General features: G+C 42.8%; 1 protein-coding gene across 2 annotated transcripts in view; it reads right to left on the bottom strand.

The window, feature by feature from the left end:
* LOC124722845 (calcyphosin-like protein) overlaps positions 1–17,383 on the bottom strand; it is a 329,601-nt gene that overhangs the window by 241,366 nt on the left and 70,852 nt on the right. Inside the window, exon 1 of one of the 2 annotated variants that reach the window (XM_047247969.1) lies at positions 2,119–2,184. The exons of the other annotated variant lie outside the window; for it this stretch is intronic. Within the exon in view, the coding sequence (XP_047103925.1) occupies positions 2,119–2,152 (34 nt within the window). The 5' untranslated portion in view covers positions 2,153–2,184. Of the gene's footprint in view, positions 1–2,118; positions 2,185–17,383 lie in introns of those variants that run through there. 2 annotated transcript variants of the gene reach the window in all.

The raw sequence follows: 17,383 nt of genomic DNA on the forward strand, positions 1-17,383 counted from the left end.
TCAGAGGATATATCATAAAAAGATTTAACATCCCGTTGACAACGACATAATTAGAGATGGGGTTCATGCTCGGTATGCACAAGGACGGCGAAGGAAATCGATCATGTTCTTTTCAAGAGTATCATCCTGGCATTTGTCTTAAGCGATTTATGGAAGCACTGGATGGCTTGAAGGGGATTTGAGTCCCGCTCTCCACCACGCCAATCCAATGTCTCAACCAGCGCACCAGCTCGCTTGGTGGGTTTTGTAGTAGAAGGAGCGGCGATACACAGAGGCCTAAGACATAAAACAAGCGATTAGAGAATGAGGAATCTATTTACATTTTTAGCATTAGTTGCTCGTATCCATGCGATAAATGAAATGCAGGTGGCATCAAATTAAGAAAACTACCATTCGGAGCGGTTCCACAGCCGACATTAATTCCAAAATAAATCAGCCGTCGAAGTAATGGAAGCGAATTTATCCTGAGTGAGGTGAAATCATATCCATAGGAACTGGAAAAAAGCTTTGGAGAAACGTCACTCTTTACCTAAATGCGTAACACAACAGTATGTAACAGTTAGTATTGGGAAAATGAAAGCCTTACCTGAAGCTACAGCAGATATGTCAGGTGTTACTAATGCAAGAAACGAGAGTATATGCCTCTGTCCACCCACTCTCTCTCTCTCTCTCTCTCTCTCTCACACACACACACACACACACACACACACACACACACGTACATACAGGGTGTTCGGAAATCCCCGTTACAAATTTCTAGGACTCGTCGAGGGGAGTAAGTGCATAATATCTTGATAGGAACACGTCCAGAAACGTACTGTTTCTGTTCTACGACGGTTTCAATTCAAATGTTTAACTCATCCGCTTCTGCTTGAGGAACTGAATTAGGCGTGATGCAGTAAAATTTTTAGATAACAATTCGAAAGAAAACATAACGAAACATCCATTTATCACTGAAGCACAATTGTTTGCATTAACACTTAAACATTACGTTCTGTACGTAAAGTATGCTTGATTCTTTTCTGTTTTGGAATAATGTAAACAGACAGTGTTTAAGTGTTAATGCAAACAAGTGTGCTTAAGTGATAAATGAGTGTTTCATTGTGTTTCCTTTCGAATTGTTATGTAATAATTGTATTGTGTCATTCCCTCATTTAATCCCTCAAGCGCACGTGGATTAGTTAAACATCTGAAATGAAGCCGTCGTAGAGCGGAAACGGTACGTTTCTGGACGTGAGTTCCTATTCAAAATATTATGTACTCACTCCCCTCTACAATCCTAAAGGTTTGTAACGGGAATTTCGGAACATCATGTATACACTAAACTTATAAAAATACGTCTCGAGCACGTGCGCATCTCTACCTGTTTACACGCTTATATACAGACAACAAAAAAGAAAAATAAACTCATTTTGCGGCTACAATGTGTATTCTTACTTTTCAACACAGTTCTTACTGTTACTATCTGCATAAAAAAAAACAGCTACAAAATGATAACCACAGTTGCCACGTTATTTTAACGGTATTTATCCGTCTCATCCAGTGACAGCTTTCAACAGTGAACGCTGTACCATAAAAAGTGCTGTTTATGACGCTACAGTGAAAATGTTGAAGTGTGAACAGGTGACAATAAGACAGAACTTCTAGAAATAAAATAATATTTCTCTAGCAGCAATGGATAATTTTTGAGAATGCAATCAGATTAACCTGCGATGACGGTAAAACGCTAATAAATTCAATTTTTGCTGTACTTTCACCCGGAATCTAATTCTAGATCTAGATATGCATGAGAATAAATTTGCATGAAACAGCAAAAAGGTGTTTTGCTTGATGTAACTAACATTTCATTAATTAAATTCTATCGTTCATGTTTGTCAGGTGGACGTCGTCTCGATAGTCAATTTCCCTAGCAATGAAACGATGCACGGCAAAGTATCAAGTTTATCGACGTAAGCTGTTCTCGTGGGCACTGGGTGTTGTTTAATTTCTGTTAGATATGCAGCACAACAATAAACAGCAGAATTCATACGTGGTAGCTCCAAACTGATACAGAGCTAGTCACACCACCAAAGCGAAGAGCCATGCAACACTACTGTTGTCGACAACACAAGCACTTACTGTGAGAGGTAACCTTCCATTTTTTCCTGAACATTGCGAGCTGCTGCCTCCCGTCATGCCAGTAACACCTCGGCTAGACTGACCGTTCGTTCAACCCCCGCGTCTTTATATAAAGCCCTGCAATCGATAAAAGCGCACAAGAACAGGGCTATGCACTTGGCGATTAGTGCGTGTGAGTACTGATACGGGATGCCCATTAAAACGTTTGTTGATATTAATCTGCGCAGAGTGTACCATGGGTAACATCTCACAAACTGTCTGTAAAGTTATTGACGTCCGACAGCGTTTGTATAGCCTTTGTGCTACATTATGTTTCCGCTCAGTTTCCCCTAAAGCATGATTAAGACGCAGTAGACGAGACTAATAACTGCGAGGGTCGTTTTAAACTATCGTAGTGAATGAATGAACCATGCAATGTTTCGTAATAAAAGGTACGAGCTCTAGGACTGAAACAAGCGACATTCATTGTGAAACACCAACAGATAGGAACATAGAACATTATAGGAGACATATGCCACAAGATACAGCAATGGCATTATTACCGTGTTCTCCACCAAATTACCAGATTTTGGAATAATGATGAAGCTCTAAATGCAACTACCTGCTTTCGTCCTCTGAATATCACGTGTCACGCTGGCAAAAAGTGTGCTTTCGTCTGTATTTCCGAGATATAAACGTTCCGATTTTCAATTACTTACGGTGAAAAATAGATAACGTAACATAATCATCGCTTCTACGTACAATGTCCGTGTTCTGGTGAGGGCCCATTTACGCTGTACGCATCTCTTCCAGAGAGTGAATATTACATGTTAAGCGATAGGCTGCTATATTCTTTCTGTTGCGTTGTTGTTGTTGTTGTTGTGTTCTTCAGTCCGAAGAATGACTTGACGCCGCTCTCCGCGTTACTCTATCCAGTGCAAGCCTTTTCCTCTTTCATCTCCGAATAGCTACTGCAACCTACGTCCTATTGAGCCTGCTTACTGTATTCATCTCTTGGTCTCCCTCTACAATTCCCGCCCCCCCCCCCCCTTCTCCCAGTTCCCTCCAATACTAAAAGGTGATCCCTTGATGTCTCAGACTGTGCCCTAGAAACCAATTTCTTTTTTTTTTGGTCCAAATTTCTTTTCTCCCCAATTCAAAAACCACAGTGTGAGTCCCACGGGATTCAATTTTGTGTGCACTCCTATTCCATTTATATGTGAATGACCTCCCACTTAATATCCAATAAACAGAATTGCTTCGTTTTGCAGAAGATATTAGTGTTATAATAAATCCCATTAGGGAGAAGGCAACGGAAGAGATGGTAAATGATATTTTCCATACAATTATAAAGTGATTCTCAGAAAATGGACTGTCACTACATTTTGGAAAAAACACATCAGTCATTTCAACATTTGATGTAGCACATGAGGAGGAGTCACTAAATAGCGTAGAATGCTCCAGATTTTGGGTGTACATATTAAAGAAAACTTGAAGTGGAAGAAGTATACCACAGAGCTTTTCAAACAATTAAATTCAGCTACTTTTGCTCTTCGTATAATTGTTTATCTTGGAAACAGACGAATCAACCTTCTTCAATATATTGCATATTTCCACCCAGTAATGCCTTGTGGAGTTATTTTCTGGGTTAACTCACCACCCAGAAAGAAAGTGTCGATTACACAAAAATGAGCAGTAAGAATAATATATGGTGTTCACCCACAGACGTCATTTATGTGCCTCTTCAGGAACTAGGAATTTTAACTGTGCCGTCACAGTGCATATATTTGCTAATGAAATTCGTCATAAATAATCCACCATAATTTGAAAAGAACATTTATTACCCATTATTAAAGCTGTCAGTGGCTCAGAAAGAAGTTTAGTATGCAGCAACAAAAATTTTTGATCATTTTTCCGAATGATAATAGAAAATCTCTAAATGCCTGACAGGTAGTTAAGTAAATTTTAAATCAAACTTAAAATCACTTCTCCTGGACAAGGTCTTCTATTTCATTGATGAATTTCTACTTAAAAACTGATAGCCAGTTAAAAAAAAACTTTTAAGTGTAGTTTCAAGAGTAAGACTAAAAAAAATAATGTGTTCATTAATGTTAACGCTAATCATGTGCACATATCCTGTAAACTGAGTCATTCCACTTCATTTAGTTAAAAGAATCGTTCAAATGATCTATGGCATATGTAACTAACTAAGTTCTATTCAGTACCTTCTGATTGGTTACATGATATACCCATCTGATCTTCAGCATTTCTCTGTACCATCACATTTCAAAAGCTTCTTTTAGCTTCTTGCCAAAATTTTTATTGTCCACGTTTCACTTCCAAATAAGGCCACACTCCAGACAAATACCTTCGAGACAACGTCCTAACACTTGAATCTTTATTTGATGTTAACAAATTTCTCTTCTTCAGAAACACATTTCTTGTCATTTCCAGTCTGTAATTTATATTCTCTCTGCTTCCTCCCTCATTAGTAATTATATTGCTCAAATAGCAAAACTCATCTGCTACTTCAAATGTCACCTTTCCTAATCTGACTCCCTCAGCATCGCCTGACTTAATTCGACTACATTCCATTACTCTTGCTTTGTTTTTGTTGAAGTTCATCTTGTACCCTCCTTTTAAGTTAATGTCCTTTCCGTTCAACTGCTCTACCAAGTCCTTTGCTGTCTCTGACAGAATTACAATGTCATCGGCAAACGTCAAACTTTTTATTTCTTCTCCGTTCTTCAAATTTTTTTCTTTGATCTCCTTTACTGCTTACTCAATGTACTGACTGAATGCCACCGGGGATAAGCTTCAACACTGTTTCACTCCCTCAACCACTGCTTCCCTTCCATGCGCATCGACTCTTATAATTGTCGTCTGGTTTGTTTACAAGTTGTACATAACCTTTCACTCCCTGTATTTTCTCCTGCTATCTTCAGAATTTCAAAGAATCTAATCAGCCGATATTATCAAAAGCTTCCTCCATATCTACAAAAGCTGTAAATGTAGCTTTGCCTTTCCTTAACCTATCTTCTAAGATAAGTCATAGAGTCAGCATTACCTCGCGTGTTCCTACAATTCTGCAGTTGATCTTAACCGAGGTCGACTCCTACAGCCTTTAAATTCTTCTATAAAAAAATCGCGTTAGTGTTTTGCAACCATGAATTATTAAACTGATGGTTCGGTAATAATCGCACCTATCAGTACCTTCTTTTTTAGGATTATTACATTCTTCTTGAAGTCTGATGGTATTTCTCCTCTTTCATAAATCTTGCACACTAAGTGGAGTAGTTATGTCATGGGTGGCTTACCCAAGACTATCAGTACTTCTGTGGGAATGTCGTCTACTTCAGGGGCATTGTTTCGAGTTAGGTCTTTCAGTGTTATGTTACATTCGTCTCGCAGTATCAAATCTCCCATGTAATCTTCATCTATGTCCTCTTCCCTTTCTGCATTACTGGCTTCAAGCGCATTTCCCTTGTATAGCCCTTCTACGTATTTCTTCCACGTTGCATCTTTCCCTTCTTTCCCTAGTACTGGTTTTCCGTCTGAACTCTTTATATACATACAGCAGCTTTTCTTTTCTCCAAACGCCTATAGGCAGTATATATTCGCTTCTATATCCTTACATTTATCCTCTAGCTATTCCTGCTTAGCCACTTTGCATTTCTTATCAATCCCAATTTTTAAATTTTTGTATTCCCTTTCTCCTGCTTCATTTGCTGCATTTTTATATTTTCAGCTTTCATCAATGGAATCCAACACCTTCTGCTATGTTCAAATATTTGTGCTAGGCTCTGTTTTTTTACGTGATCTTCTGCTGTCTTCAATATTTCATCACTCAAAGCTACCCAGCCGTCTTCTCTATTCCCTGTTTCCTGTTCTGTCCAATCGTTGCCTACTACTCCTTCTGAAACTCTCATCAACCTTTGGTTTTTTCAACTTATCTAGGTCCCATCTGCTTAATTTTCTATCTTCTTGCGATTTCTGCAGTCTTAATCTATAGTCCATAACAAATAAATTGTGTTCAGTGTCCACATTTGATCCTGGCAATGTCTTATAGTTTAAATCTGGTTCCGAAATCTCTATCTTGCAACTAAATAATCAATTTGAAACCTTTTGGTGTCTCCAGGTTTCTTCCACGTATACAAACTTCTTTCATGATTCTTAAACCAATTGTTAGCGAACTCCAAAATTCAACCAGGCGACTTCCTTCTTAATTCATTTCCTCTAGTCCATATCCTCCTATCATTTTGCCATCTCTCCCGTTTTCTGTTTTCGAATTCCAGTCCCCCATCACAATTAAATTTTCCTCTCCATCAACTATTTGAATAATTTATTTAATCCCTTCTGCGGATCCAGCTGACATATGAACTTTTACTACCTTGGTGAGTGTTGGCTTCGTGTCTACCTTGGCTACGATAATAAGTTCATTATGCTGCTCTTAGCAGTTTACCAATATTTCTCTTTTCTTATTCATTATTAGAGCTACTCCTGCATCACCCCTATTTGACTGTGTATTTATAACCTAGCACTCACCCGTCCAGATGTCGTGTTCGTCCTGCCACCAAACTTCACTAATCCCCGCTATATCTGATTTTAACCTAGCCATATCCCTTTTTAAATTTTCTAACCTCGCTACCTGATTAAGAGATATAACATTCCTTCTCTCTGAAACGCTTATAAAACAATGAATATTGCGAAATAATGTTCCCAGTTCAATGACATGCGTAAAAATTACAAGTTTAATGGTCTACGTTAGTTAAAAGAACATTTTCTTTTTTTTTCCAAGATAATGCGATGCTCCGTGCAGCGAGAAGTGAGTGAAACCATGTCTTCTACTGAACATTCTTCAACAGGAGACTTCTCACCAATTGAATATAGACTATATTAAACATTTACCCTTAGGCATATTCATGTGATACTATTACGAAGAAGTTGTTTACAACCAGTGGCGGCTCCTGAGTATACCTCCTGGGTGTTCAGAAATTTTTAGATTCACATAAATTTGAGTGTGTGAAATTAATAGCATCTGCTGTATAACGATTATGCTTATGAACAAATTTATACAACTACGGGCACTGCCAATAATAATAACGACAGTTGTTGTTGTTGTCGTCTTCATTTCTGAGACTGGTTTGATGCACCTCTCCATGCTACTCTATCCTGTGCAAGCTTCTTCATCTCCCAGTACGTACTGCAGCCTACATCCTTCTGTATCTGCTTAGTGTATTCACCTCTTGGTCTCCCTCTACGATTTTTACCATCCACGCTGCCCTCTAATACTAAATTGGTGATCCCTTGATGCCTCAGAACGTATCCTACCAACCGATCCCTTCTTCTAGTCAAGTTGTGCCACAAACTCCTCTTCTCCCCAATCCTATTCAATACCTCCACATTAGTTATGTGATCTAACCATCTAATCTTCAGTATTCTTCTGTAGCACCACATTTCGAAAGCTTCTATTCTCTTCTTGTCCAAACTGTTTATCGTCCATGTTTTTATAATCCTGTATTCACCTGACCAAAAGTCTTGTTCCTCCTGCCACCGAACTTCGCTAATTCCCACTATATCTAACTTTAACCTATCCATTTCCCTTTTTAAATTTTCTAATCTACCTGCCCGATTAAGGGATCTGACATTCCACGCTCCGATCCGTAGAAAGCCAGTTTTCTTACTCCTGATAACGACGAACTCTTGAGTAGTACCCGCCCGAAGATCAGAATGGGGGACTAGTTTACCTCCGGAATATTTTACCCAAGAGGACGCCATCATCATTTATCCATACAGTAGAGCAGCACGCCCTCGGGAAAAATTACGGCCGTAGCTTCCCCTTGCTTTCAGCCGTTCGCAGTACCAACACGGCAAGGCCGTTTTGGTTAGTGTTACAAGGCCAGATCAGTCAATCATCCAGGCTGTTGCCCCTGCAACTACTGAAAAGGCTGCTGCCCCTCTTCTGGAACCATACGTTTGTCTTGCCTCTCAACAGATACCCCTCCATTGTGGTTGCACCTACGGTTCGGCTATCTGTATCGCTGAGGCACGCAAGCCTCCCCACCAACGGCAAGGTCTATGGTTCATGGGGTGGGAGGGGAGGGGTGATAACAACAGTAATAATAATAATAATAATAATAATAATAATAATAATACGCATAACTTAGCTGGCAAAAGAAAGAATCGTTTTTGTAGACTTTTGTTGTTTTATCTATAATTAAGTACAGGTTAGGGCAATAACGAAATAATGTGTAAGCTTTCGCAACCCTCCATTTCACATTTTTGTGGAACTGTGAGTTTTTGTGCTTTCCTATTTTTTGGACAAATGTACAAAATCCCTAACAGATGTTTTAACTGTCGAATTTATTTTCGGACTGAAAATCAGATATTCTTACGCTGAATCCACATAACAGCTTGTGCTAACTGTACACCTCCTTGTTAAATGTTCGCTTGTAGTCACGAGTATTTGATTTCGTCACTCTGTCAATCAAAGTATCTGTTCTCGGAGGCCATAGTTCCTTTGCGGCTAACTTTTCCTGGTAATTTACTTCTTTGCTCCCTGAATGAGATTTTCACTCTGTAACGGATTGTGCACTGATATGAAACTTCCTGGCAGATTAAAGCTGTGTGTTGGACCGAGACTCGAACTCGGGACCTTTGCCTTTCGTGAGGAAGTGCTCTACCGACTGAGCAACCCAAGCACAACTCATGACCCATCCTCACAGCTTTACTTTTCTGTTGGCATTTAAAATAGATTCAATATACACTCCTGGAAATGGAAAAAAGAACACATTGACACCGGTGTGTCAGACCCACCATACTTGCTCCGGACACTGCGAGAGGGCTGTACAAGCAATGATCACACGCACGGCACAGCGGACACACCAGGAACCGCGGTGTTGGCCGTCGAATGGCGCTAGCTGCGCAGCATTTGTGCACCGCCGCCGTCAGTGTCAGCCAGTTTGCCGTGGCATACGGAGCTCCATCGCAGTCTTTAACACTGGTAGCATGCCGCGACAGCGTGGACGTGAACCGTATGTGCAGTTGACGGACTTTGAGCGAGGGCGTATAGTAGGCATGCGGGAGGCCGGGTGGACGTACCGCCGAATTGCTCAACACGTGGGGCGTGAGGTCTCCACAGTACATCGATGTTGTCGCCAGTGGTCGGTGGAAGGTGCACGTGCCCGTCGACCTGGGACCGGACCGCAGCGACGCACGGATGCACGCCAAGACCGTAGGATCCTACGCAGTGCCGTAGGGGACCGCACCGCCACTTCCCAGCAAATTAGGGACACTGTTGCTCCTGGGGTATCGGCGAGGACCATTCGCAACCGTCTCCATGAAGCTGGGCTACGGTCCCGCACACCGTTAGGCCGTCTTCCGCTCACGCCCCAACATCGTGCAGCCCGCCTCCAGTGGTGTCGCGACAGGCGTGAATGGAGGGACGAATGGAGACGTGTCGTCTTCAGCGATGAGAGTCGCTTCTGCCTTGGTGCCAATGATGGTCGTATGCGTGTTTGGCGCCGTGCAGGTGAGCGCCACAATCAGGACTGCATACGACCGAGGCACACAGGGCCAACACCCGGCATCATGGTGTGGGGAGCGATCTCCTACACTGGCCGTACACCACTGGTGATCGTCGAGGGGACACTGAATAGTGCACGGTACATCCAAACCGTCATCGAACCCATCGTTCTACCATTCCTAGACCGGCAAGGGAACTTGCTGTTCCAACAGGACAATGCACGTCCGCATGTATCCCGTGCCACCCAACGTGCTCTAGAAGGTGTAAGTCAACTACCCTGGCCAGCAAGATCTCCGGATCTGTCCCCCATTGAGCATGTTTGGGACTGGATGAAGCGTCGTCTCACGCGGTCTGCACGTCCAGCACGAACGCTGGTCCAACTGAGGCGCCAGGTGGAAATGGCATGGCAAGCCGTTCCACAGGGCTACATCCAGCATCTCTACGATCGTCTCCATGGGAGAATAGCAGCCTGCATTGCTGCGAAAGGTGGATATACACTGTACTAGTGCCGACATTGTGCATGCTCTGTTGCCTGTGTCTATGTGCCTGTGGTTCTGTCAGTGTGATCATGTGATGTATCTGACCCCAGGAATGTGTCAATAAAGTTTCCCCTTCCTGGGACAATGAATTCACGATGTTCTTATTTCAATTTCCAGGAGTGTAGATTCCTGTAAGGCATTTTACAGTGCCCCGTCGCAGGCTGTAAACGGAGGTTCGAGTATATGGAATAAGTTCACAGATATGTGAGTGGCTCGTTCTCTTCCTAAGTTATAGAACCCAATATGTTGTCCTCAACGGGGAGTGTTCATCAGAGATAAGGGTATCGTCAGGAGTGCCCAGGGAAGTGTGATAGGATCGCTGTTGTTCTCTATATACATAATAATTTGGCGGACAGTGTTGGTAGCAATCTTCGATTGTTTGCTGATGATGCTGTAAGGCAAAATTTCTAGTTGGTGTGATGAATGGGAGCTTGCTCTAAATGTAGGAAAAAATATAAATTAATGCGAATGAGAAGGAAAAACAAACCTGTTATATCCGGATACAGCGTTAGTATTGTCCTGCTTGACATATTCAAGTCGTTTAGATATCTGGGTGAAACGCCGCGAAGCTATAAGAAATGGAACGAGTATGTAAGGTCTGTGTTTTTTGAGTTATAAAGGAACACATCAACAAATAGCTTCAGTACAGATGTATTGTCTAGGATGTTAGTACTTTTACCATAGCCGACATATTCGTATCGAGAGAATCAGCAACTGTATTGAGATTTAAAAAATTATCTTTTATCGTTGAGTCTCAGCTGCACATTTTTATTTACATGAGCTGTTTCGACCACTCTGGATCATACTCAAACATAAGTAGTTGCGTCAGAGGCCCGTCTTGTCTGTTCAGAACCTCATATCAGATGTATCTTACGAAGTTACTGAATTATCTCCTAAACAAATTACCTGCCTAAGGAGTATCATCTCAATCGTGCAACTGGATTGGTGATCTGCTGACAGAAATGTTACAGTTAGTAGTAACTGACGAAAAGTCATTTCGTGAAACTGAAATTATAACTGTAAGATTCTCCATCGAAGCGTAATAGGCCCTCTGCTTTTCTTAATTTATATTAATCATTTAGAAGAAAATCTGAACTGCCACCTCCTTAGATTGTTTCCAGATGACACTATCGTTTACCGTCTAGTTAACAGATGATCGAAACAAATTACAAAATGATTTAGACAAGATCTCTGTACGGTGCCAAAAATGAGAACAACAAAAAGACTATTGTCCTTCATACGAATACTCAAAAAATCGATTTCGCAATAAGTCACACAAATTTAAATTTTATCTAAATACCTAGGGATTACAATTACGAACATCTTAAATTAGAACCATCACATCGAAAATTTTGCGGGTAAGGCGAAACAAAGTATATGTTTTGTTGGCAGAACACTCAGAACGTGCAACAAATCCACAGTACAGGTTGCCTAGTTTAGTTAAGCTTTCGTGTCATCTTCTGAAGTATTATTTCCGTGTCATCTTCTGAAGTATTATTTCCGTGGGAGGGTATTCTTACCAGATAGTATTCAAAGAGGACATCGGAAAAGTTCAAAGAAGGGCAGCTACCTCTCTGATGTCACGACAGAGAGAGAGTCACGGATATGATAAGGGATTGGGAGTGGCTATCATTCAAACAAATGCGTTTTTCGTTGTGGTGAGGCAAGAAATTTCAATCTTCAGTTTTCTCCTCCGAAGGCGAAAATATTTATTTGACTCACACCTACATGGGGAGAAATGGGCAGAGAAATCGGAATTCGCATTGTAACATTTCGAGAGTGAGAGGTATTTGCGATCGTAGGATTGGATGGTATTGCCTAAACTGCACAATATTTCTAAGAGGAAGCTGCTCATCATCTTCCGTTTTATTCTATCTCAAAATATTTTACATTAAAAGTCGTAAACTTTTTTAGCTGCATTAGTTTTAAAAATCTGCAAATGGCTTACAGCCATTTTCCCACCGATTTAAGTAATCTGATAACTGCTTCACAACGTTCCTCATAAGAGAAACTCTCCATCGCACCCCCCCCCCCCCCCCCCGCACCTCAGATATAGTGTAGTGGTAATATGGCCCAATGGATAGCCCCGTCAAAAATTGAACACAGATCAAGAATGGAAATGGGAAGAAAGTTTACTGAAGTGTGAAAAAAAGAATCAAAATAGAAACAGTAAATGGTCCAAGCCCAAGGCGTGCAACATCAAGGGCATTTGAACAGCGACGGCGTCGTGGTAACGTGGTCACCGTGTTTGTCTGCGAAGGGGGAGATCTGTGTTCAAACTTCCAGGTCACGTGCCTCATATTTGTTTTTCCACAAAATTATGAACTGTCCGACCGGTCATTGACGTGTCTGTTCGCTGTATTCAAATTTGCGTCTGTGTCGTTGTGTTTCGTCCGTTTGCAACAGCGAGGTGTAAGGATGGAACCTCCAGAACTACGTACTTCCTACTTGTTCTAGACATGTACCACATATGATTCTGGTTTCCGTTTAGGAAGTTTTGACTGTTGAATTGCTTTGTTGTAACATAGTTCACACCCGTTTATTTGTTGTTTTCATTCCTGTGCGAGGTCTATGCTGCATTTCGCCTGCTCTCACTATTCATGACATTTGCTTGTAACGGTAATATATTCTTACCACGCAACTCATATTCTATAACCAATGTATAGTATGGCAACTATCAAGACTACAGAAGGAGAACAGACACGTCAGTAACGGACGGAATGTTCATAATTTTGTGAAAAAAACGGCGCGGTAGGGAGATTTGAACACGGATCTCCCGCTTTGCAGTCCAGCAACCTGAACACACAATCACGACGTCGTGGTTCTTGCAATGCGCTCGATGTTGCATATCTAGAGCTGGGATCGTCCACTGTTTCTTTTTTGCTACGTTTTTCACAGTTCAGTACACCTTCTTCCTGTTTTCGTGCTCGATTTGTGTTCAGTTTTTGACAGGCTAACCACCGAGGCATTTTACCACTAAATCTGAGGGGGGTGCGATGGGGAGTTTCCGTTGGTAGAAACACAAGTTACAGAAGAGAAGTAATATACACATCAAGCTGGTTACGAAGTTTTGCTCTGCATAGTCCTTGCATAAAAATTTTTCAGTTCACTTGCCACGTCAAATTCCAGTAAAATTCCAACGTTTTTTTTTTTAATTGTGATTTCATTCCCCTCTCCCATACGGGCAGGGGAGGGCTGGTAGCAGCACAATTCGCCGCTCTTTAGCTGAGTGATAAATTTGATAGAAATATGAAAACGATATATGTAAAAGACGATAAAGGAGGGCATAAGGAAAAAATAAGGAGGGACAGCGGGGGTTAAAATGTACACATACTAGGAGACGTTCATTGTGAGACACTTTAAAAACAGTCCACATAAAATTAAAAAAAAACACAGTTGGCGATTTGCGTAGTATGTAAAAAACACTGAAGTCACACACACACAAGCAAAAGGCTGGCCATATTCTTAACACACCAGAACGACGACACTTTAAAACCGCTGCACTAGACGGAGCATATATGACTAAGAGCAAAAACTGCCAGGAGGGACCTGCCAGGGGAAGGGAGGCCTGAGAGGAGGAAAAACAGGGCACAGGAGGGGGCAGAGAGAGAGGGGGCTGGAGAGGGTGGGAGGAAAAACATGGGGCTCGAAGGTGCACCAAGGGGCAGAAGATAGATGGGCTCGGGGATGGAGAGGGAAAAATCAGGAGGGAGTGCAGAGATGCACAAGGGGTGCACTGGAAATGGAGGGGGTGGAGGAGGGAGGAAAAAACCGCTCAGGGGAAGTGAAGAGGAGGGGAGAGGGAATGCTGAGGAGGGGAAAGGTGGGGTTAGAGTTGGTAGGAGGGGTAGATGTCAGGGCAAAGCTCATCATCTGGGAGTGGTGGGTGCTGGAAGTTGCATTGGGCATGGAGGTGGAGGGTGTTAAGAGAGGGCAGGAGGTAAAGGTGCAACAATGGGGTGGGGGTAGAGAGGATAGAAGATACGAGAGGGTGGGGGGGTGGGACCGAGTCTGCAGATGACGTATAGGGTGCAGATGATGTTTGAAGAAAAGGAGAAGATGTGGAAAGGGGATGAGGTCATAGATCATCTATGTCGAGGACGGGAGACAGATACAGAAGGAGAGGCAGAGTGCATGATGTTCAAGGATTTGGAGGGCTTTATAGAATCTGGGTGGTGCAGAAATCCAGGTGACGCTGGCATAACAAAGTATGGGATGGATCAAGGATTTGCAGGTGTGAAGGATGGTGGAAGGATGCAGTCCCCATGCCTGGCTGGACAGGAATTTCAGGAGGCAGAGTCTATTTTGGGCTTTGCGTTTTATCATAGAGAGACGAGGAGTCCAGGTGAGGTGACAGTCAAGTGTGAGGCCAAGTTATTTCAGGGTAGGAGTGAGGTAGATATGACCACCATAAATGGTGAGTTAAAAATTATGGAGCCAGAATGAGCAGATGGTATGACCTATGATGATTGCCTGTGTCTTGGAAGGATTGATGTGAAGGTGAACTGGTCAAGATGGTTTTGAAGGGTATGTTGGGACCTTGAAGGGTAGGTTAAAGGGCCAGGAATGTGGTGTTATCACCAAACTGGAGGTGGTGAACAGGCAGGGGAGGTTTTGGGCATATCTGCAGTATGCAGGAGATAGAGGAGAGGGGAAAGGACAGAGCCTTGGGGCACACCAGCAGTGGGATATAAAGTATGGGAGTTGGTATTGTGGATAGTGACATAGGAGGGACAACAGGAGAGGAAGGAAGCAATGAGATGGACGAAATTGATGGGAAGAGTGTAGATCTGGAGTTTAAAGAGAAGCCCAGGATGCCAGATGAGGTCATAGGTATTCTGGAGATCGAGGGAAACAAAGATAGCAGAGTGATGAGAGTTAAGTTCAAGGGAAATAAGATTGGTAAGGTTGAGAAGGAGGGCCAGAAGCCACACTGGGTAAGTCGAAGGAGATGTTTCTGGTTAAGTTGGTGATGAATATGGTGGTAGAGGATGGACTCGAACACCTTACTGAATATGGAGGTAAGGCAGATGGGAAGATAGGGAGATGTGAGAGGGGGGTATGTTGGGTTTAGGGAACAGCAGGATGTGGGGAGTCTTCCACAGATCAGGGTAAAAGATGGTGGAGAGGGGGACATTACACAGGGTAGCAAGGACAGTCAGGAAGGAGGGGAGGGGGGGGGGGGATTCCTTAAAATGGCAGTAGGTGACCCTGTCGTGACCTGGGATGGTGTTGCGCTTGAAGTTGAGTATGAGTTTGATGGTGTGTGCAGTAATGGAAGTGTTTATGTCAAAGGGGATAACTGGTCCAAGTACTGGAAACTGGAGGCGAATGGTGGGACAGATGTATTGGAGCATTCAAGGACTGTGGGGTAGAGGGAGTAATCAAAGTGAGGATTTTTGGGAATGGAGAAGACCTAAGAGAGGTGGATAGCAAAAAGGCTAGCTTACTGAGGTTGTCAGGGAAGTGGTGGTCGTCGTGAAGAAGGGAATAATGTGAGGTGAAGTGGCTGCCACTAAGGCAGTGGAAGGCAGACCAGTACTTGATGGTATATGAAGATGGTATCTGTTCTTTCGGACATGTTCGAAAGAACAGATACCATCGGTGATCATGCAGAGCTCTAGAATGAAATGATGATTCAATCAAGACCCTGCGCTGCCGATAGGCGTTGATATACATCAGTGGGGACAGTTGAAAATGAGTGCACCGACTGGGACTCGAACCCGGGATCTCCTGCTTACGTGGCAGACGCTCTATCCATCTGAGCCACCAAGGGCACAGAGGATAGTGCGACTGCAGGGACTTATTCCTTGCACGCTCCACGTGAGATCCATATTCATAGGGTCTTGATTTAATTATCATTTCATTCTAGAGCGCTGCATGGTCACCGATGGTATCTGTTCTTTCGGACATGTCCGAAAGAACAGATACCATCTTCATATAGTTAAGACTAATCGGCCATTGACCTTCTCCTTCTGTGCGGATGCACTCGTATTGCCCGAACTGTTACGGGACTCGGTAAGATTGTCTGCCACGAGTAATGAGTGTAATGGGCAGGGGCACTATGAGTGTAGCGTGAGGACATTAAGTTGGGAACGTGGGTCTCACGGGGAGTTGAAACATTTTAATAAAATGCTGACCATTTAAAGTGCTACACCATGAAGATATCATACAAAATTAGTCAAATTAGCATGAATTGTGGCGTATATTTGGGTGTACACATGATAACCATTTCAGTGCAACAGCAGAGCGAACATTGGAGTAATGTCTGCTAATTCTGTATACACTGAAGCGCCAAAGAAACTGGTATTGGCATGCGTATTCAAATACAGAGACATGAAAACAGCCAGAAGATGGTACTGCGGTCGGAGATAATCAGACAAAAAATGTATGGCGTAGTTATTAGATTGGTAACTGCTGCTACAATGGCTGGTTATCAAGATTTAAGTGATTTTGAACCTGGTGTTATAGGCGGCGCACGATTGATGGAACAAGGTAGTGATTTTCCCGTACGACCATTTCACGAGTGTACCGCGAATATCAGGAATCCGGTAAAATTGCAAATCTCCGACACTGCTGCGGCCGGAAAAAGATCCTGCAAGAACGGGACAAACGACGACTGAAGAGAATCGTTCACAATCATTCCGCAAATTGCTGCAGATTTCATTGCTGGGCTATCAACAAGTGTCAGTGTGTGAGTCATTCAAAGAAACGTCATCGATATGGGCTTTCGGAACCGAAGACTCACTCGTCTACCCTTGATGAATGCACGACACAAAGCTTTACGCTTCACCTGGGCCCGTCAACAGCCACATTGAACTGTTGATGACTGGAAACATGTTGCCTGGTCGGACAAGTTTCATTCGAAATTGTATCGAGCGGATGGACGTGTACGGGTATGGAGACAACCTCATGAATCCATGGACCCTGCATGTCAGCAAGGGACTGTTCAAGCTTTTGGAGGCTGTGTAATGGTGTGGGGCGTGTGCAGTTGGAGTGATATGAGACCCCTGATACGTCTAGATACGACAGGTGATATTTATATAAGCATCCTGTCTGATCATCTGCATTCATTCATGTCCATTGTACATTCCGACGGACTTGGGCAATTCGAGCAGGACTATGCGACACCCCACGCGTCTAGAATTGCTACAGAGTGTCCAGGAACACTCTTCTCAATTTAAGCACTTCTGCTGGCCACCAAACTGCCCAGGTATGAACA

The sequence above is a fragment of the Schistocerca piceifrons genome, chromosome X, assembly GCF_021461385.2.
Source record: "Schistocerca piceifrons isolate TAMUIC-IGC-003096 chromosome X, iqSchPice1.1, whole genome shotgun sequence".
Classification (NCBI taxonomy): domain Eukaryota; kingdom Metazoa; phylum Arthropoda; class Insecta; order Orthoptera; family Acrididae; genus Schistocerca; species Schistocerca piceifrons.